Source organism: Poeciliopsis prolifica, unplaced genomic scaffold, assembly GCF_027474105.1.
Source record: "Poeciliopsis prolifica strain line A6 unplaced genomic scaffold, Auburn_PproV2 SCAFFOLD017, whole genome shotgun sequence".
Lineage (NCBI taxonomy): Eukaryota > Metazoa > Chordata > Actinopteri > Cyprinodontiformes > Poeciliidae > Poeciliopsis > Poeciliopsis prolifica.
The window spans coordinates 6,178,653-6,199,752 of record NW_026562392.1 but is presented as its reverse complement, the minus strand read 5'-3'; the positions used below and the strand labels follow the sequence as shown (position 1 = coordinate 6,199,752).

The window sequence follows — 21,100 nt, the reverse complement described above, 5'->3', positions numbered from 1 at the left end:
TCCTGTTCACTTTTGCATAGAAGAAGAAGGAGATCAAAATGGCGGAGCGTGGCTATAGTTTCTCTCTCACCACATTTAGGTAAACTTTCTGAAAAAAGCAAGATAATCCTTGTCAGAAATTTCAAGTTGCGACGTGAAAATGTTTTCTTGAACATTAGTATTATTTAGAGTTTCAGTGTGGTCCGTTTAAATACTGAGAGGCGTTCTCGCTCGCGGCTGGAGTTGATGCACTGTCATTGTCGTCCAATGAATCGGCTATTAGCTTAACGGCTAACTCTTAAATATGAACTTTTAAGATATTTTTAGAGTGAAATTCCATCGGTTGAAAAAATAATATTAATAATTATATAACCAGTTGGTGATTGTAAAGAGTTGAATATCGCTGTGTTGGTAGTTTGCTTTGCTAACATTAACAGACATTAGTTTCTGGTGTTACTTTCAGTTTCGTCTTTGTCAGATAGTTTATTGTTTAATTCTTTAGTGCATCGGGAGGGAATAGTTTTGCTCGCACGTGGATGAGCTTCACTCCCTTCCAGCCTTCAGCATAATATCTAAACGTGATGTTTGTGCTCCTGCAGCCCCTCGGGTAAACTGGTCCAGATTGAATATGCGCTGGCAGCTGTAGCAGCAGGAGCTCCCTCAGTTGGCATCAAAGGTAGGAAACATGGGAATCTGCTGCTGTAATGTAATTTCATTCAGTCGAAGGGGACATTATTGCTTCTCTCCTGCACAAAGAAGTGTCGTTGAACTAAATTTGTGACTTTTGAGTCATATTTTCATGTGGATACTCTGCTACTTTGGATGTGATCACACTGGTTATCTTATTACAGCCACTAATGGAGTGGTCCTTGCTACGGAGAAGAAGCAGAAATCCATTCTGTATGATGAACAGAGTGTCCACAAAGTGGAACCCATTACCAAACACATAGGCATGGTCTACAGTGGCATGGGACCTGACTACAGGTGGGGAGACTTTGCCCATCTGGATGTGAAATCTTAACAACTTGAAGCCTAACTTGAATTTAAACATAAAACTACAATTCAAATGAATTTCCAGTCTATGGATTATCATGCTTTTTATAACTGCACAAAATCAAAAAATATTTCTAAAATGTATTTTGTTAATTTGCTTTGTGAGGTTAAGGAATTTACTTTATCCATAGACGATGACATCATTGTTTGGGTAATAAAATAGCTCAGTCTTGACCCACAGATAGACTAATATGTTTCTCATCATGACAGGGTTTTGGTGCGAAGAGCCCGGAAGCTGGCACAGCAGTACTATCTGGTGTACCAGGAGCCAATTCCGACAGGCCAGCTTGTCCAGAGGGTGGCCTCTGTAATGCAGGAATACACACAGTCTGGGTACGTTTGGGTGAACAGTTCGTATTGCATACTCTTTCACTGTGAATGTTGCTATAAAGCATGAGCTATAGACTTGTAAATTTGTCTAATGTATAGCTCATAGTTTTACCTGATATGCGCCAAAGTATTCACTTTCTTCACTTGCTTCCTGTTTTGGAGAGGATGCAGAACGAATTCTTCACCATTTAGTTCATCCTTCTGAAAATCTTTCTTTGTCAGTTGTGGTACTTCACGGACAGGAGACAATTTTAAAATTGTATTCCTAAATAATGTGTTTTTCTTTTCTCACCTCTAGCGGAGTGCGTCCATTTGGTGTGTCACTGCTGATAGCTGGTTGGGATGAGGATCACCCCTACTTGTTCCAGTCCGATCCTTCTGTAAGTTGATTTATTTTCTCATTGTCTGATAAGTTGTTTTACGCTTTTGCCATCAGTACGTTTAGAAAAATGAAAGGTGGACATTGGATTATGCTTGTATATATCTGTCAGAAACATGAAAGGCCCCCAAATATCAGTATTCTGTTTTTGTATTACAGGGAGCATACTTTGCATGGAAGGCCACAGCCATGGGAAAGAACTATGTCAATGGAAAAACATTCCTTGAAAAAAGGTACAGGTTGAGAATTAAATATGAAAGTTATATCCAATACACTGTCAATGGATATACATTATGAATTTATGTGTGGAGTGTGGCCACACATAAATTCATAGAACTTATGTGTGCTTGCTGTTCCTGGGCTCTTTGTTTTTTCTTTTCAATCCAGAAAGAACTGGTCATTTTTAAGGAATTGTTAAGTCATGATTCATTTTTATGTTATTTTCTATTAAGCTCTTTAAAAGTCTGAATCTTGGAATACTGTTTATAAATAGATTAATCCTAATAATGACTGATTTATGAGTAAGCATTTTGTGTTGTCTTTTTTTTTTTCCCTTTAGGTATAATAATGACCTGGAGTTAGAAGATGCCATTCACACAGCCATCCTTACGTTGAAGGTAGATCAGATCTTATCAGCATTACTGGAAGCATTAAAACATTTTTGTTATTGTGCTTACTTTCAAATCCATTATTAACATTTGTTTGTCTTTGTGCATTAGGAGAGTTTTGAGGGTCAGATGACGGAGGAGAACATTGAGGTGGGAATCTGCAATGAGGCCGGGTTCAAAAGACTCACCCCTGCAGAGGTGAAAGACTACCTGGCAGCCATCGCGTGAACACAGCCTCTCTGAAGGGCCACTTGGCTACATTTCAAAACAGATTTAGCAGCACAGTGGCCAATTGACACAAGGAACAGAAGAGTATGTCCACAACAACATAATGAAGACGTACACATCCCTATTCACAATTGCGACTCAATGTCTGCACAAATGTTTATACTTAAGGAGATAAGAAAATAAATGAGCTTCACCCTAACATGTACTCTTGATGTCATTTGTGACAATTGGTTCGTGTGCATTCTGAAAAGGTTTTGAGCTCTGAGAGAAATCTCAGGTCTTCCACTGAATCTGCGCCGAGTTTGAGGACACACTTCTTCTGCATAATACATTTAGCTAAAAAAGCATATTTGCGTAAAAATCAAACTTATTAGAGGTCATGACAAATGTTTTTCTTTGCATTCAACAAAAGATATTTAAATCTTTTAATAGATTTGAGTTGGTTTAAAAAGTAAGCAGGTTTTGGAGGATTCAGTGGCGAGGCTTGAGATTTTACAGTCAAGATCTGATTGCTGTACTACCGTTTTACATTATGTACTTTTTTTCAGGCTTGATACAGTTCTTAAATTTGTATTTTCTCCACTGTTATGTGTCACCTATTCAAATAAAGAATGGTGAACTGTTCACTTGTTGCTTCGACTCATTCAATTTTTATTTTGAAAATATTTTAAAACGAGTGCGCTCTAACGTTTACCGGAGCACCTTGTCAAAGTATGTATGTATCCCTCCGCTTCTGTTTTTGTTTCTGTGTTTTTATTTGCTGTTAGTTGTACGGTTGTGTCTGTAAATCGTATTCAGTCGTACAACAGAGGTGTTGTGTTCGAAATTAAACTGAAGTTTTTGATTTGATTTAGTGCGAACGATTAGTCGGCGCTCTGTTTGTGTCAGCGGAGGAGTAGCCCCCCAGTCCACATAACGCCCTGATGACGTTTATGGCGCCAGAAATCAAGGGCTCAGAGAGGAGTGAGTGTGTGTCAGCTGGAGAGAACGGCGCGTTATTTGTATTATGTTGACGACATTGTAAACGTAGCGATCGTGGACGGATTTCTCCTTCATTTGTGGTTGTAATAAAGTCAAGATGGTGGTCCTACGCAGCAGCGGTGGAGTCGGAGCTGAACCGGTGGCCACAATTCCAAAGAGAAGGTCGACGGAGCTGGAAATGAGCCCCGACTTTCTGTCGCTGATTCCCGCGTCGCAGAGAAAGTCTGCCCGGGTGACTCGGTCCTCTCGGTCCCTGAATGACAGCTTCAGCAGCCCGGAAACCAACTCGGTGAATGTAAGAACATGCGAGGATAGCACTTATTTGGCGGACAAGTTGTCGTTAATGGCAACTTAGGTGTGTGCCGCTTCAGCTAACGCGCCAAGCTAACTAGCTCAGCCGCTGCAGCTCGAGCGCGTCGCTGCTCCAAACGTCAGATTTAATAGAAACTTTCTATGCGCTGTTGTTGATACCAGGGTAATGATAATTAATAAGTCATGCGGTGTACTTACACAGTAACCTAGCGCTTTTAACCTGTTTGTTTCCCGGTTCTGTAAATACCAGACACTTCCTTCATCCCTCACTTCTCAACCTGGATCTCAGACCTGAGAAACTGATTATAATCAAGACTGGTACTTTCTATAAAGTTTGAACTATGGAAAAAAAAAATAATTATATATATATAATATATATATATATATATAATATATATATATATATATATATATATATATATATATATATATATACACTTTATACCTTCTCATATTCTAAATATTGTATTCACCTGGTTCTTTGCCCATTGTCCAATGGGCAAACTAATCTATTTTTGGGCTTTCATAAATTCGTCCAATCTTACTGTTTTTTTTTTTTTTTTTTGCAATATTTGTACTTTTGCAATATTCTCACACTTGTCTTTCAAAACCACCAGCCACTTCTTTAATTTCATCCTCTACCAAACTTGACTAAATGCAATAGTTCACTTCTTTCCTTGTAAAATTAATTTTACTTTTCTGTCAGTTTACTTTACTTTATTTCTTCTTCCTGATCCTTCTTCCGTTGCCGACGTTCCTTCAGTTCTTTGTGTATATTAATATTTCTTTCTTTCTATCCATCCTCCCTTTTCCTTTTTATTCTACGCCTCTTCCTTCCTTAAAGTAATTGCTTTTTAATGTTTTATTCTTCAAACATTCTAGCTGTAGCAATATCTACCATAAGTTAATACACTTTTTGTGTTTCAGATCAGAACATAAGCACAAACAGTGAAAGTTGTGAATGGAAATGTCTCAATTTGCAGGAACCCTGATTTCCCAGGCTGTGGAAAATAAGGGAATTGCAGGGAGTCTACATATCTTGAGTTTCCTTTGAGATTAAATCATCAGTTTTTGGTTTAAATATTAACTTGTGCTCTCTGTATCTGTCTCAGGGTCACAGGGACATGAAGCAGGACAATGGAAGTGGTTTGGGTCATTCCCTGAGGAGTCGAGGACAAAGAGTGAAACTGGAAGTCTCTTTTGCTGACATGGAGCCCAAGACCAGCTCTCCTGTGGATGAGGACAAAGCAGACAGCTGCTGCACTAGGTGAAATGTTTGTTTATTCTGCGTTTGAATTCTACAGACACAGTGATCTGACTTTGTGTTTTCTGTTTCTGATGTCCAGGAAGTCCTCTAGGCTGCAGAGGGAAGCAAAACCCTCTGGTGAGGAGCAGCATAACCCCACAGATTGTGCGAAAACGTTGTGTTTACTGGATAACTAATGCCCGATGTAATCCTTCCTGCCAGACGTTCCAGATGAGGCAGAGGGGTCATCCACCCCCAAGAGGAGTCGTTTCAATCTGCAGAGCCGGGGAGTGGACGAGGAGGAAGAGGAGGAGGATCACTCGGTTCGAAGAAGCTCCAGAATCACAAGATATAAACTGAACTCCCGCAAACAGTCAGCGCTCTATGATCGCCTCATTACCAAGTGAGTCGAGCAACATCCAAACCAGTTCAGTCAATTCAGCCCACCTTCATTTCTCTGATTGGATCTATAACATTCGTATTGATTTATAATTGTACTGAATGTTAACTTTACAGTGCCATTCTGGAAGCATTGTTGGCATTTTATGTGATGTACACAATCAACTAGTTTTTAAATAGACATGTTTTACAATATTTTTACAGTTGTATAACTGTATGTCTATCATTTGCTTTAGACCCCTCCCCCCGTTTTACTCGGAAGGTGCTAAATAAAGTTCAGTGTAACTGACAATGACAACTATCGAGTTGTGGACTTGACAAACCTGGATTGTTGTGGAGAAATGGCATTAAAAGAGGCAAAAGTTGTCTCTTTTGCAATTCGCCAAAAGTAATTTGAAGTACAAAAACTAGATCTATGTCTGTCGTCACTACAAACTTTGCTGGAAAAAAAAATTATTGCAAAAAGTGATAATATTGTCGTTTTCCAGACTATTTTTCAAGAACCATTTTCAAGGTAGTTCTTCACTACCACTAGTGAAGAACTACTGCTAACGGGCAAAACTGCCAGTTAGCAGCTTTGTGATTTTTTCTTCACTACCACTAGTGAAGAACTAGTAGTAGCAATAAAAATGAGCCTACTCCTTTTTATTGTAAATTATTGGTTTGCAAAATAGTGGTTTATTGTGTTTTCTTCCTTTGTAATGTTGTAAATTTATCAAAATAAAACTAATCCTGATCTAAAATATAATAACGGCATACTGGTGCAAGTTTGCCCTCTCAAAGATGAATAAACTTTTAATTTCTAAAGAACAGTTAGCACTGGAACTGGAAGACATTTCAAATATCTAAAACGAAACCACTGGCAAAAACTGTAAATAAAAACCAAATGTTACCAAAACCATAAATATAATGGATTATAAAGTCTAATGTAAACAGAATTGTACTTCAAAATATATCAATCATTTGGCTCTGATGGGGGAAAACGGGCAAAACTGCCAGTTAGCAGCTTTTTGATTTTTGAGCTCGTTCCAACTTATCAAGCAATTTTTAATTTGAGAAGACTTGAGATCAGGAAGTTCACCTTCCAGCTGGAGCTGCGATAAAACGGTTTAGATCAAAGCATAGTCATTTGTTAAATAGAATCAAAGTCTAGATGTAAATCAAATGAAAAATAGAAAGATAGACTCGAGGAGACGTCGTTTTGTTTTCTGAGTGTTAAGAGACGTTGCCCCACAAAAAAAAAAAAAAAATCTTTGCTATGATTTCTTCTCAGCACCGCTGAAGCAGTTCTCCAAAAGATGGACGACATGCAGAAAATGAGACGCCGGCTGAGGAGCAGAGACAGAGAAAATACAGAAGAGGTGATGTTTTTTTTGTTTATTTGTTTAATTTTCATTGTTTTGTCTTTCACATTGCTCCTCCAGTTTGAGCTTTCCGCTGTGTCAGTCGTTTAAGGTTTATGTTTCGTCCCGGCAGGTTGGAGTTTACGGCTCAGGCAGAATGAGGCGGTCCCTGAGGACAAATACTAAAAGTAATAAAGCCGAGGAGAAGAATCAAGGTGAGGAGAGGAAACGAGGTGGAAGTGCTTCAGAGACATGCCGGGTTACAAAGATCCGATCGGTTTCATTTACTTTAAATGAACCTCAACTTCCTGAAGACTTTTATGTCCTTATTTACACGGTCTGTTTGTGTTTTCATTCAAAACTCAAGATGATGAGGAAGATGATGACAACAGTGAAGATGGAGAAGATGAAGAGGAGGACGAAGAGGATGAAGACGGCGAAGATGACGAGGAGGAGGAAGAAGAAGAAAACCACCAACGATACGACTTCCGGCAGAGGAAGACTGTAGTTCGCTACCAGGCCCCGTTAGATGGTACCGCATCTGTTCAAAGAAATCACTTCAATCAATTATTGATCTCTGAAGCTTAGATGAATGTCTGTTTAAAGAGCACAGCTTTTTAATAATCAATCTAAATGAGAGACACAACCACTGCTGAAGCTTACCAACAAGCTTTTTGTAATAAATAGTTGTGATGATCTTCCAGAACCGCGGGAGCCCAGGAAACGCAGCATGTACTTCAAGGAGCACTCGTCTCCTACGAGACGGAGGTTCAGGTTCAGCTCCACGGCCCCCAGGAGCCCCTATAACCAAAGGAGAACCAGCAGGTGGGTTTTCCATTCGTCTGGACTTTTTTCAGACTTTTAAGTTGTCAGAATGGTGCGACGGAAAAGTGTAGTGGTTTTTAAACTCCTGTAACCTCTGCAAAACCAGAAACAGGTAGCTGACCCATGCTTAGATTCACGTCGCCTTAATTATAAAAAGTTAGCCCAACTTTCCTAAAGAGCACTACCAAAAATCTCTCCAATTTCTATTTGTCTTTTTTTTTGTTTTTGTTTTTTTTTCCTCATTGGCTTCCCTCCCAACCTCTGGAGTAGTTCTGAGAGGTAAGACTTTTACTGTGTCTTGGTTGGGCTCTTGGTTTGTCTGTGGGGTGCTGGATGGGCTTGTTAGCGTTGTAGGTGTTGGTGATTGGCTCTTTCTTCTTTTAAAGCACTTCTTAAATACTAATGCTATCTTAATACGGCTGAAACAATTAATCGCGAAGATTAGATTTTTGAAATGACCATCAACTAATTTAGTAATAATCGATTATTCGTTAACTATAGCTTACAGACTCAAAAAAAGGCAGTTTTCTGAAAAAACGAGCAGCAACTGTTATATTTTGCATTTAACATAAGATGAAAACGCCTGTGTTTGCAATTATATTTTACCCGAAACATCTTAAGAGGTATAGTTTTAGCTTTGCCTGGTTCCAATTTACTACAGAAATGTTAAGTTGTTGCATTTTAGGTAATAAAATGTTTTTCTTATTTAAGAAAAAACTGAGCTGAATTACTTGTTCATTTGCATTTTTTAAATAACTAGTGTTGCATAAAAATGTCAATGAGAAACTGTGCCAGTTTTTTTTTATCTGTTTGATTATCAGAATAATCGATTAACAAAATAATCTTTAATTGCAGTCCTACATGTTAAGCTGTCACTGGAGTCCAAGGCATGATATTTACTGTCACCCAGGGTTGCACAAGACAAGGAAAACGTACAACACAATTATGCTGGTGAATGTTACGATGCCGAATATGTTTATGTATAAACGGATCTGTGTTTTGTTAGCTTGAGCCAACAAACTGGAATTGTTGGGTCCAGCTGAATGGGCTGTATGTTGCATCGTTACGGAGTGAGGCAGGAAAACTAATTTAACCTCTTTTCTACCCGACAGGAGACGACACGCCATCCACAGCAGCGACTCCACATCGTCTTCCTCGGACGACGAGAAATTCCAGAGACGAAGGAGCAACAACCGGAGCAGGTCGGTCAACAGGTGAGAGAAACAAAAACTGATGACTTGAATTCTTGAGTTTTTAGCGCTTGGCAATGTGTCACCTGTGACTCTGTGATTACATCAGATAGAATCACTAAAATTTTGCGATTTAATGTTGTTGTTTTTTTTATTATTTTTATGAAGATGCCTCCCTATGAACCTTGTGAAAGAAGACCTGCTGGGGATCCAGAAAGACAGGATGAAGATCGGAGCCAGCCTCGCTGACGTTGACCCCATGCACATCGACAAAACGGTGAGCTGCAGGAAGGACGAAGTAATGCATCCAGATCCTAAACTTATTTAGGTTTGCATGTATTGTCACAGGACGGTTTTAGTGTGAAGCATAAGTAAATATCCATGCTCCTTGAACTTTGTCACATGCTGGCCACAAACCTTAATGTATCTCGTTGTGATTTTAGTTGACAGACTAACACAAAGTGATCTACACCAAGGAAATATAAATGAGATGTACAGTTTTTTTTTTTTTCTAACGGATAAAGCATGGAGATGAAATCTTGACAGAATCTTGTTTCTCCTGCTCCAGATTCGCTTTGACAGCATTGGAGGGCTGAGCAGGCACATCTCGGCCCTGAAGGAGATGGTGGTGTTCCCTCTGCTCTACCCAGAGGTGTTTGAGAGGTTCAGAATACAGCCACCGAGGTAAAACACACGAGTCCTGTGAAAATGAAAACTAGCGCTGTTTATTGGCTGAATAAAAATGCTTCCAGACGGAAGCAGTAGTGAACTTTGAACTACATTTTCATTGGAAAAACTACTCTAAAAAATCAATCCAGATCCATGAATTGTTCCAGAATGGTGAACTCTGGGGTTTATGGTCTGTTCTTGGTATGTTTCATGTGCGTGTCAATTGTTTTCCTCATTCGTAAAACGTTTTCCTCTGCGTTACTGCCATCATATCTCCTCCACAAGCATCCTTTCTGTGGTCCCTCTTGTTTCCAGGGGCTGCCTGTTTTACGGCCCTCCAGGCACCGGGAAGACCCTGGTAGCCAGAGCGCTGGCCAACGAGTGTAGCCAGGGGGAGAGAAAGGTGGCCTTCTTCATGAGGAAAGGAGCGGACTGCCTCAGCAAGTGGGTAGGAGAATCGGAGAGACAGCTGCGGCTGCTGTTCGATCAGGTAAACCCGAGCTCTTTAAAAGACGTTCTCTTTTCATCATTTATAATTAATTAACAACCAATTAGAAAAGAAAACATTTATCAGTAATTTGTCATGTATAATCTGACTAAATAAAACCAGTTTGTCTCCTACAGTTGTGAAGTCATGGTGTGGAGTCAGTGACTGTTCCTGTGTTTGGTTTAGGCCTATCAGATGCGTCCGTCCATCATCTTCTTTGATGAGATCGATGGTTTGGCTCCAGTCAGATCCAGCCGGCAGGACCAGATCCACAGGTTTGGGTTCTTCTTTCGATCCAGCTGCAGGTTTGAGCGGAACCAAAACATTCAACGAGATGCATCTCCATATCCTGCTGTTCCTACGCTTCTTTATAGGGGAGGAGTTGGAAAGCTGAGCATTTATCGTTTAAAGTTTGCTCCTGTCTCTGTACAGCTCAATCGTGTCGACCCTCCTGGCTCTCATGGACGGGTTGGACAGTAGAGGGGAGGTCGTCGTCATCGGAGCGACGAACCGCCTGGACTCCATCGACCCAGCTCTGAGGAGACCCGGACGCTTCGACAGAGAGTTCCTGTTCGGTCTGCCAGACAGAGAGGTGGGGAAGTTTTTCATCAAGCAGAAAATGTGCTGGGCGATAAATCGGTTTTATCAATTAATCAAATTTGCTCTTTCTGAAGACTTACATTTTGGAAAATTGAGATTTCCATTTTGACTTGTACACTTGTAGTTTTGGCATCCTTGAACCTGGACTACAAAATCTTAGTGAGAAATAAAAATTGTGGGAAAATTGTAGATTTTATTTTTAAGTCTTATTAGTCCGATAGTGACAGCAGCAATAAAACAAAAAATCAACAACCTGTGTCTACGCATTGTAACTTGAAATAATTCTTGTAACATTTTCTGCTTTGTAGATCATTTTTGTTTGTTTTGTAAAAATCTTTCTGCTATGTAACATTTAGAAACGTAGATCATTTCAGGTTTTGTGGAACGAGGTGCAACTTTTGTTAGAACGATCTGTTTAAATAATAATAAAAAAAAACATCTTGAGCTGATTTGAAATGTATTTTAAGATGTTTCGAAAGAAAATGGTTAGTTTTGAAATTGTAAAAAAAAAAAAAAACACACACAAAAAAGAAAATTATGTTCAAAATGTGCTGTTAAAGTTTTGTTTCTGGACACGGAACATCTTGTTTCTGCATAATTCACAGGCAAGGAGGGAGATTCTGAAGATCCACACCAGGCAGTGGAGCCCTCCACCCTCTGAGGCCTTCCTGGAGGAACTGGCAGAGAAATGTGTTGGTATGTTTTTATGTAGAGGCAGGAAACCTTTGGAGCAACAACAGAAAGAAATATTCTATTTTTTAAATACAGTAATGATTTACAAGTGTCATCCATTTCCATGACTAAGGATACTGTGGAGCAGATATCAAGGCGGTTTGCTCTGAGGCAGCATTGTGCGCTTTGCGGCGCCGCTACCCACAGATCTACTCTTCGTCCCAGAAGTTGGTTCTGGACGTGAACTCCATCGTCATTGCTAGCAAAGACTTTAAGTGCGCCATGTCCAAGATGGTACCAGCTGCCCAAAGGTAGAGCAACAAAATGTTGGTTTCTCCTGCAGGCATTTGTTGAATTCTTCCTCGTGGTCTTCAGGGCGATGGTGTCACCAGCGAAGGCCTTGACACCTGCCATCCGGCCTCTGCTGAACGCCACCCTGCAGACGGTTCTGCACACGCTGAGGCGAGTCTTCCCGCATGCAGATCAGGGACTGAAGAGGAAGAGAGGACTAGGTGCCCTGTGTGGTTCTTTTTGGTATTTTTTTTCCACTAAAGAAAAGATCATCAACTTTATTGTCAATCTGTGTGGTTCTTTGTTTACAGATGTGGGCTGTGGGTCGTCAGATGAAGATTTGATGTTTAGTGAGGAAGAGGAGGGTGACGTCGTCTCCAGGGGGCCGACCTCCCAGTCTCAGTTAAAGCTCCCCGCCGCCAGCGGCCTGCTGGACCTCAGCGGGTAAATCAGTCACTCTTCCTCAGAAATTAACTTGAAAGTATTTATTTATTCTAGTTTTGAGTTGAGTAAAGCACAAGGCTGAAATGATTAATCTGATTAGTAGTTATGAGTCGATTACTGAAAAAATTGTCAACTAATTTGGTAGTAGATCATTATTTGAAATTTACACACTAAACGAAAAAATGCCTTCTACTGAAAAATGACCCACAAAGTAGTCATTAAACTAAAACTGTATCAAGATAAATAAAAAAAAAAACATGTTTTGTCTGTAAATATGTTTTCCTCAGGATTCCTGAAGTGGAATAGTTTCAGTTTCATCCAGTTGAAATTGTGTAAAAAGGCATTCATTGTTTAATCCAAAAATTAGTCATTAGATTATTCCAACACTATTGTGCATGTAAAGTCGAGCATAAAGCCTGAGCTTTTCACATGTTGAAAGTATCTTTTAGCTACAAATGCATCCTTTGCTATAAATGATCAAGCACTTACTAGAGAAATAATGCATTCTTGCATTTTATGCACTAAAATATGTGTTTTCATATTTAAAAAAGAAATTGAATTAGTTGTTTGATTTCTTCTTGTGTATTTTTAATATTGTATAAAAAAGCTTTAAGTGTTTGTTTTTTTTAAATCAAAATAATCATGGTGTTGCAGCCTTAGGAATATTTAATTTAAAAATAAATCTTTCCTACAAACGTATCATATTGGATTCTCTTTAGTGTAACCTTTAATAATAGCCTTGTATGATTTTTTTGGTTAAATTTCTAAAGTTACTTCCTCTTGCAACCCGTCCTCCCATGTAGGAGTGTGCTGAGTCAGCCGACGTCGTACCGTCCCAGGCTGCTGCTGGAGGGCCGGCCGGGCTCGGGTCAGAACTCCCACCTGGGCCCCGCTGTGCTCCACGCTCTGGAGAAATTCACGGTGTACACCCTGGACATGGCCGTCCTGTTTGGAGCCAGTGCGACGGCGCCCGAAGAAACATGCGCAAAGGTGAGATGGGAATTTTCTGAATGCACTCTGATGTCAAATATTATCATGAAATGTGTCTGCCTTCTCACATTCAAACATAACAATATGAACAACGCACTAAAAGTCAAAGATTCTTTCTTTCTTTTTTTGATCTTTTTGTTCTTCTGCAGCCTTGTCAAATTCAGTGTGTCTCTTTGGTAGACCTCACTGGCCAAAATGGCTGCCACATAAACTGTAGTTCATGGGCCCCACTTCCTCTCATAATAGCAAATGGGGACAAATCTGTACTACAGACAATCTCGTCTTACATTCATCTGAGTGCTGAAAAGGTGAACTTCATGTTTAAACTGTTGTCTGATGCTCCCCAGATTTTTGTTGAAGCCAAGCGAACCTCTCCCAGTATCCTGTACATCCCTCACATCGGCCAGTGGTGGGAGACGGTGGGCTCTGCGTTAAGGGCCACCTTCCTGAGCCTCCTCAGCTCCATTCCTGCCTTCTCTCCCATTCTGCTGTTGGCCACCTGCAGCGTCCATTACGACCAGCTCAGCGTGGAGGTACGCCGCTGCTGCGTTTCCGCTGAGAAACGTTTATTTTATGAAAATTAGATGTCAATGTGCCGTCATGTTCCGCGTTCCAGGTCCAGGAGCTGTTTCGGGTCGAGTATGGAGAAGTTTTTTGTGTGCCAGTCCCCACCAGCCGAGAGAGAAGGGACTTCTTTGAGGATCTCCTCCTCAACCAGGCTGCAAAAGCTCCAGCCTCTAAAAGAAAAGCTGGTAAGAGATTTACCTGAAATCATAATTCTGTTTAAGAAAAAAAAAGAAAGTGCTTGAAAGGTTTGATTAGGTTTGGAAAGCATAAAATGCTTGACGGTGCTTAATATTCAAACTGCACAGTTTAGTAGTAAAGTGGAATCTAATGGGTTTTTTTGGAAAATGTTATTTACAGTTAAAACCTGATATTTTCATACATCCAATAAAAACACGGACACATTTTTTTTCTCACTGACTGAAGTTAAATCAGACTAAACTTGTGGACCTGTCCACGGTCAACTTACTTTGTTTTGCATCAGTTAGAATTACCAAAATTATTTCTATTTGCCAAATGCCGACATTTTTTGTTTCTTTGTATGAAAGCATTTAGTTTTAGCTGGAAGGTCATTTATCTTAACACAATTTGTTTGGAGTGTTTCAATGTTATATTTCTAAAGACTCTAACAATCGATTGATCGTTCTTCAGTTTATACATTGACAAAGTTTAGTTTTTTTTTTTGCTAAATTAGTATTTTGTTCTTGGACCAGTCCAGTGTATAATGTGAGTGTGAAACTTTTCAAAACTTAAAATTTAAGACCTTAAATTAAATGTTGAATGTGGAATACCATCACAAAAATCAACAGTAATAAATGATATACAACAGTGAATCAAATGTCCCTTTTTAGTTTTTATCTTCAAAGTGTGGTGCTGGAAAAGTTTGAATTTCACATCTTAGCTTCATCTCATATCTTCTGAATCCTCGCTTGCCAGTGCTTCGTGCGTTGGAGGTGCTGCCGGTGGCCCCGCCGCCTCCGCCTCGACAGCTGACGGAGGAGGAGAGTCGGCGGCTGGACGAGCAGGAAGAGGACACGCTCAGGGAGCTGCGGCTGTTTCTGCGTGATGTCACGAACCGCCTCTCTCAAGACAAACGCTTCAAAGCTTTCACTAAACCCGTGGATTTGGACGAGGTAGCCGCCCGGGCTCCTCTCCTCTCGTCACTCTCAGTGACACTTTTCTCCCCAGACGTTTAGCTTCCTCTCTAAACAACCTCATGTGTGTTTGCGCAGGTTCCGGATTACGCCGAAGTAATCAAGACGCCCATGGACCTGTCCACGGTTCTGTCGAGGATTGACCTCCATCGATACGGCACGGTCAAAGAGTTTCTGCAGGATGTTGACCTCATCTGGCAGAACGCCCTGGAGTACAACCCAGACAGGGACCCTTCAGGTACCAAATACACACAACATGTGCAAACCAACTCAGAGCGTAGGAAAAAGGAAGCAGAATAATTCATCTTTACAAACAAAAAAAAAAGTGTGGCACAGATTTTTATTTAGGGGCAATCCAGTCCAACCAGTAGGCATCAGGAATGAATGATCCATTTGAAAAATAATCCATCTGTGTGATTTAGACTCTGTATGAATACAGCTGTTGTGTGAAAGTCTCAGAGGTTTTTTTTAGAGGCATTAATGAATAGTTCGATCCATTATGGAAAAAGAGGAAGAAAGTATGACCCAACTGCAAGCGTGTCGAGACATGGCTGCCCACTTAAACTAGCAGAGCAAGCTCAGAGAGTAGCAAAAAGAAACAGACTACTGAAATGCTATCAAACATTTTTAGTAAACAAAAATGCTACACTATTTCTTTTTCTCATAAATGTGGAAGCAGCAGCATGCAAAACTCCTGAACACCATCTGGACAGTGAAGAAAACTACCCAAAAACTCTGAGACTTAGAAATGGTGTAAAGGTTTACCTTCGACCTGGACAAACGCCCTACACATTAAGCCAAAGTGATTTATATCAATATTTTTTGTGTTTGAGTCAACGCCTGAAACTAACCGAGAATCTGTTTTGAAAACTGACGTTCTTGTGTCGACTGAGCTGAAGCGTTTTAGGAAAGAAATATTGCTAAAAAGGGACTCGTTTAGCTTCCTCTCACGGCAAACATGCACAAAGCTGTAATTGCAGAAAAATGTGGTCAAACACATTTTTGCCTCAGGATCTTCTAAATAGAGCTGCTTTCCATTTTCCTTCTGAATCACGCACTACTTTGTGTTGCTTGATCAAAGAAAATCCTGCTGAAATACATTAGTTTACTGCTGTGAAAGTGAAGTTTTCCAAGTTTTTTTATTTTTTACATGAGTGCACTCTTGTGCTACTGTGTTTCCTGCAGATCGGCAGATCCGTCACAGAGCATGTGCGTTGAAGGACACCGTCCACGCCATCATCCGAGAAGAACTGGACGAAAACTTTGAGAAGATTTGTGAGGAGATTAAAGAGTCTCGCAGAACAAGGGGTCAGTATGTTGCTGCTTTTCACCCACAAGTTGTCACTTAACAGGTGGATATTGGATCTTTGAAGTTTCTAAGAATTGCTAACATGTGAAGTTATGATTATTAATATTATTTAAAACGTGCTAGTTTTAGTTACTGAATAAAGGTGTGATTCAGGCAAGCTACAGACAAAAAACAATCTATAGTTCAAAGCAATTGGCCCATATTATAAAAAAAAAACAACAACAAAAAAACACGTGAACATCACATAACTTTTTTTTTTAATAAAGAATTGTATTTTATTTTTATTTGAACCATTTTAGGTTGTTCCACGGCCCGGTTCGCTCCCTCTTTCTACCACGTCCTTCCTAAACATCCCAGATCTGCTGCAGGTCCCAATAATTTCACCCCTCAAAGTGAGACGGTTGAACCCACTGTTGCTGCTGCCAGCAACACGACAGTCTCTGCTGTCACTACACCCAAAAACACGGGTAACAACATGCTTAACAAAAGGGAAAAAAGTCCTGCAGCTTAAAGGTTTTCTGTGATATTTAAACATTTTTCTGTTGCTTCAGTGCATAAGAAGAAGCGTCGGAGAAGTCGCTGGTCCACTGGGTACATAGCAAAGAAGAAGCCCTCCTCGTCCCCCCACGTATCCAAGGACGGCGGTTCCGATGAGGACGAAGACGATGGAGATGATGAGGGCGAGGCTGGGAAAGACGGAGCAGTGGCGAATCCGAACAGAGGAATTAAAGAGGGTCTAATAGCTGTCGAGCCAGGAAGTGCAGCAGATCAGGAACGTAGTTCTGAGCCGAATGGCCAGGAGGAAAAGACAGAGAAGAAACCAGGTGCTGAAGAGCAGCAAAACCGGCACGACGAAGACGGACCAGAAAAAGACGGCAAAGCTGCCCAGCATCCGTCGGAGCAGTCTGAACCTTTCACGGGAGAAGATGCAGGCAAGGGGGTCTCTGTCTGCACGAAAAGGGACGACTGCGTGGAGGGAGAGGGAGACGCTCAGAACGCCATCACGGCAAACATGAGTCCTGCCTATCAGTCAGAGATGCAGGTGGAGAGGAGTCGCTTCACTGACAATCGGAACAGAAAACGGGTCACAGGAGATGAAGCAGAGCTGGACAAACCTGCTAAGCCCATTGTAGTGGATGCAACAGAAACATCCACCACCAGGAGCGAGACGGACACAAGTGCAGGTTGGTTATTCTTCGTCATGTAACAAACCGCTGACCAATCTGAAAAGTGTGTCATGCATTTGTATTCTGCCCTTTCGCAGACGATACTTGGTAGAGCCATCTTTTGCAGACTGTTTCAGCTGCAAGTCTTTTAGGGAGTCTGTATGGCAGCTTGGGACAATTATCTGGACCTCCACAGATTCTCAATTAGATTTTGATCTGGACTTTGACTGGACCGATCTTTATGCTTTTATATAAACATACGGTGTCCAAACGTTTTGGACACCAAATCAAAAGTACTGGGGCCAATATTCTCTTTTTATTCTGTAATGAAAAAAATTAGACATGCAATATCTAATAAAACCAAACTAAAAAAAAAACAGAATGAAAGACAGTCTCAGACGTTTCACGTAATAAGACAGGCGCACAGATTCATAACTTTTTGGATCACATCTTTGGTATTTATTTATTTATTTTTATCTACTCCCAGCGACAGAAATTAGAACTTTGTTTAAAAAACCTTGCTGTATTCAACCTTGCTGTTTCCACTCGCAAGCTCAGTGAGTGGGTATATCCACGCCTGTTTTTACGTCAACACTCACTTGATGTTTGTGGCCCCATTCAACTATAATAACAAGAAAGAAAAAAAAGTGGCAAATAAAAAAGAGGCCATGAAAGGTTCACAGACCATCTGAATTTATCCAAATCCATCAGTGTGTGCATCTCTCGAAAGCACACACTGATGAAGTTTGTAGGCTTCACAGTAGTCTACTAATGTAAAATATATTGAAACAATGTAAAACAACAAAAACGTAAATCAATAAAAACAGCTGCAAATACATTTAGCCTAACAGCCAATAGATGAGCAGATGGAATCAACATCCTATTTTCAGCCTCCCTCTGCCCCTTCACTCACTCATCTGTTTGCCTTTGGGACTCCCAACACAACTGGCATCCATTGCCTCAGGTCTTACAAATAGGATAGTGATGTGAACAATAACTACTGTGAGATAACAGATTCATACAGACTGATTTGGTCTCTGTGCCTGAGTTTTTTCTTTCCGCTGTTCTTGCTTCCTGAAAGCAGCCAAATAAACACGCAACGTACTGTCTCCAGATATTGTTAGAAATCAAGGAGGAGATGAAATGGTGCGTATCAGTCAGCGTGCCGCTCTTGTTTCTTGCCCCAGAGAGAAACGTGAGACGGATGACCCGTGCCCTGAAAAACACGGTGCTGCAGCAGCACGTGATCCCAGAGGACAAAGCTCGGCAGATTCTCAACGAGGAGAATCCTCCTCTGGTCGTGGACCGAGACAAGTTAAAGGTTTGCGACGTCAATAAAAAAAAAAACTACTCTTATTGGGGGGGGGAGCTTAACATCTCTGATTGCCTTGATCCGTTTTTTGCTTCTTTTCTTTTTAACCAGGAGCTACTAGATAAAGTAGTGGCAAAGACGTTAGACTATGAAGTCTGCAAACTGGAGAAACTCTACGCTCTGCTCTGCCAGAGCATCTACAGACACAGACAAGACTACAACAAAGCAGCACTGATGCAGGTTAGTTTGTTCTTTTTTATTCATCTAAGAAGAGCATAGTAGGTCAAAACCTGATATTTTGAAGATTTTCCGATAAAATTCTGTTTTTTAGTTTTATTTCTAGTCAGACTTCTGTGATGTTCATGAGTCAACATATTTTATGCTAAGTAGTCATATGTGTGATTTATTTTCTTGTTTTCATCAGGAGTTGGAGCAAGAGATTGAAGACTTCTGATTCTTCAGAAAAAAATAAAAAATAATTTTCATACATGTAAATATTCAGACAACGGTCCTATTTTTTGTAGAAAAATGATTATAGCTGTGATTTAGCTCAAACTTTGTATCACTTCTTGTTTATATGTAATTAAAGGGTTTTCCACCTGTTGTGCGCTTTTCCTTTGTTGCGTGACAGAACGTTTGTTTGAACAGACTGTACTGTCACTACTAACAATGAAGCTTTTCTCAGTTTCTAGAAAATGCTTTTTTACACTTTACTCAAAGCAAGTCTGAATTACAAAGTATTTGTTGAGGCCACCATTGTGTAAAGTTTGATTTAAATGTGTATTACTGGCATCACCATTTAAAAATATTTACAGCATTGCAATAAAGTACATTAACTTCCACTGCCAATTTTGAAACATGTAGCCTTTAATTAGAGTACTTTTAAATCTTTGAAAATATAAAATGGATCATTCTGGAAAAAACTGGGTCATTTTGGGTCTTGAGTCTTTGATTTCTATTTACCTTTTTTTTGTCTTTTGTCACATGCAGTGACGACCCAAATTTCAGTTTCCTGTTGACCTTTGGCACAGGAGCTGACCCAGAGATCCTCCTCTGTACTTCAGACAGCATCAAGCGCTTTTCCACATACACATTCCATGCTACAGATACAAGGATGACTGTTTTTGTCTTGGCTTCATCTAATCACAGCACATAGTTCTACTAAAAGCCAGAGCAGAGTTAAGTAGATGTTTACGTTTGTGATGGTAACACAAAAAATAACTAAGCAAGCAGCAGCATCTAATGGACGCTATGGAAATTCGACAACCTCAAGATGTCACTGTATTGAAATTCACCAAAAGTAACCTTTGTTTTTGTTTCAAAACTATTTTTACAGACTTGAGCAGAAAACCACTTTTAAATTCCACTGTGGGTTTATCTATCTGTAATAAAATTAGTTTTACATAAAGCTGGTACTGTAGCACACATTTCTGATAAAATGACTAAGAAATAACTAAACAGCCATGAAAGAGGATCTATTTCATTGGCTTAAAGTGTAAAAGATCAAAATGAAAACATGTCTAAAGTTTAGTAAGGGATATTTTCATTTATTTCTGTCAGAAATCCATGGTTGCATCAGGCAGTGTTACTGTATTCTGGTGAAAGTAGGTCAGCAGACTGGTGACCTATCTCGCTCTGGGCATGCTCAACAGAGACGATCTTAATAAAAAAAAGCAAATATCCTCCACCTGGTCAGATCACACAGAACAGTTCCTGTTGGCCCCTTGATCTTTGTCACATTTGATCAGGTATTGATCTAAATACGGACCCTATCGATTGATTCCAAGGTGAATATTATTAGTATGGGATGGATACGAGCAAGATGAAATCACTACTTTTGTTTAAAGTGTATCTTCCATATGTTCTGCAAATAACTCCGAGTGTCCTGACAAAATGCATGTTGGTATATGCAGGAGTCAAAATACCAAATATTTGTATTTTTACATTTTTGACCTTTGGAGTGTTTGCTGTCAAAATATCTGCTTAAGTTCAAACACAAATTGTTTAATTATCTCATAAATGCAGTTTAAAAAAAAAATCTCACTGCAGCTCAAAAATATACACCTATGAATATTAAGTATTGATGGGAAATATGTTCCTATTAAATGCGAATTAAGGACTCAGTTATTCTAAGAAACATTTATATGTAGTTGAAGGTAATCAGGATGTTAAGTCATTTATATTCTACTACATTGTTGTCTACTAGTGTAGTTAAAAAAAACATTTGCATAGTCTCTAAGCACATAATGGTTCTATGCAAATCTTTATTTTCCTTAAAGATCTTAAAACCATAATCAACAAATTTGAAACTGAATCAAGTTATTAAGTTACTTAAGATTATTATTTTAAGCTATTATAGTCAATAAGTATTGGTATTGACTATAATAGCCCTGCATTTATTTGAATCGGATCAACACCAAAACAGATTTGTAAACTTCTACCTCCAAAGCAGCTCCAAATCCCCCCACCACCATGTTCAACCGCAGCACAGTGCAGCCAAAAAGGTTAGATCTCGGTCTCAACCTTTCAGATCATCTTCAGAGCGCCAGAGACGAGGAGGCAGAATAGA

General features: G+C 39.9%; 2 protein-coding genes and 1 non-coding gene across 3 annotated transcripts; all 3 read left to right on the top strand.

Annotated features, from left to right (window-relative positions):
- Positions 1-3,201, top strand: psma2a (proteasome 20S subunit alpha 2a). Its single transcript, XM_055042402.1, has 8 exons — positions 1-79; positions 579-655; positions 831-963; positions 1,243-1,365; positions 1,661-1,742; positions 1,901-1,974; positions 2,301-2,358; positions 2,461-3,201. The coding sequence occupies exons 1-8, from the start codon at positions 39-41 to the stop codon at positions 2,575-2,577; spliced, it is 705 nt and encodes a 234-aa protein (XP_054898377.1). The 5' UTR covers positions 1-38; the 3' UTR covers positions 2,578-3,201.
- A 269-nt stretch (positions 3,202-3,470) lies between these two features.
- LOC129367619 (ATPase family AAA domain-containing protein 2-like) lies at positions 3,471-19,326 on the top strand. The gene is made up of 29 exons (XM_055042178.1): positions 3,471-3,853; positions 4,983-5,137; positions 5,217-5,254; positions 5,339-5,519; positions 6,789-6,876; positions 6,992-7,073; positions 7,226-7,390; positions 7,563-7,683; positions 8,796-8,897; positions 9,042-9,150; positions 9,442-9,557; positions 9,858-10,032; positions 10,216-10,304; positions 10,462-10,621; positions 11,235-11,325; positions 11,435-11,612; positions 11,677-11,813; positions 11,904-12,036; positions 12,840-13,026; positions 13,374-13,559; positions 13,643-13,778; positions 14,527-14,723; positions 14,823-14,982; positions 15,930-16,052; positions 16,353-16,520; positions 16,605-17,237; positions 18,407-18,540; positions 18,643-18,771; positions 18,956-19,326. Exons 1-29 carry the CDS (start codon positions 3,656-3,658, stop codon positions 18,983-18,985), a joined length of 4,401 nt encoding a protein of 1,466 aa, XP_054898153.1. The 5' UTR covers positions 3,471-3,655; the 3' UTR covers positions 18,986-19,326.
- LOC129367763 (small nucleolar RNA SNORA5) lies at positions 13,171-13,304 on the top strand. The gene has a single exon (XR_008606737.1). It is a non-coding gene; the product is annotated as a small nucleolar RNA SNORA5 (small nucleolar RNA).
- Positions 19,327-21,100: the final 1,774 nt, after the last annotated feature.

Bases quoted from the DNA above. Each gene is read 5' to 3' on its own strand.
- psma2a (XM_055042402.1), top strand. From the start codon at position 39: ATGGCGGAGCGTGGCTATAGTTTCTCTCTCACCACATTTAG. The intron at 964-1,242 runs GTGGGGAGACTT...TCATCATGACAG, and splicing joins GGCATGGGACCTGACTACAG to GGTTTTGGTGCGAAGAGCCC. The intron at 2,359-2,460 runs GTAGATCAGATC...TTTGTGCATTAG, and splicing joins CAGCCATCCTTACGTTGAAG to GAGAGTTTTGAGGGTCAGAT.
- LOC129367619 (XM_055042178.1), top strand. From the start codon at position 3,656: ATGGTGGTCCTACGCAGCAGCGGTGGAGTCGGAGCTGAACCGGTGGCC. The intron at 16,053-16,352 runs GTCAGTATGTTG...GAACCATTTTAG, and splicing joins AGAGTCTCGCAGAACAAGGG to GTTGTTCCACGGCCCGGTTC. The intron at 18,541-18,642 runs GTTTGCGACGTC...CTTTTTAACCAG, and splicing joins TGGACCGAGACAAGTTAAAG to GAGCTACTAGATAAAGTAGT.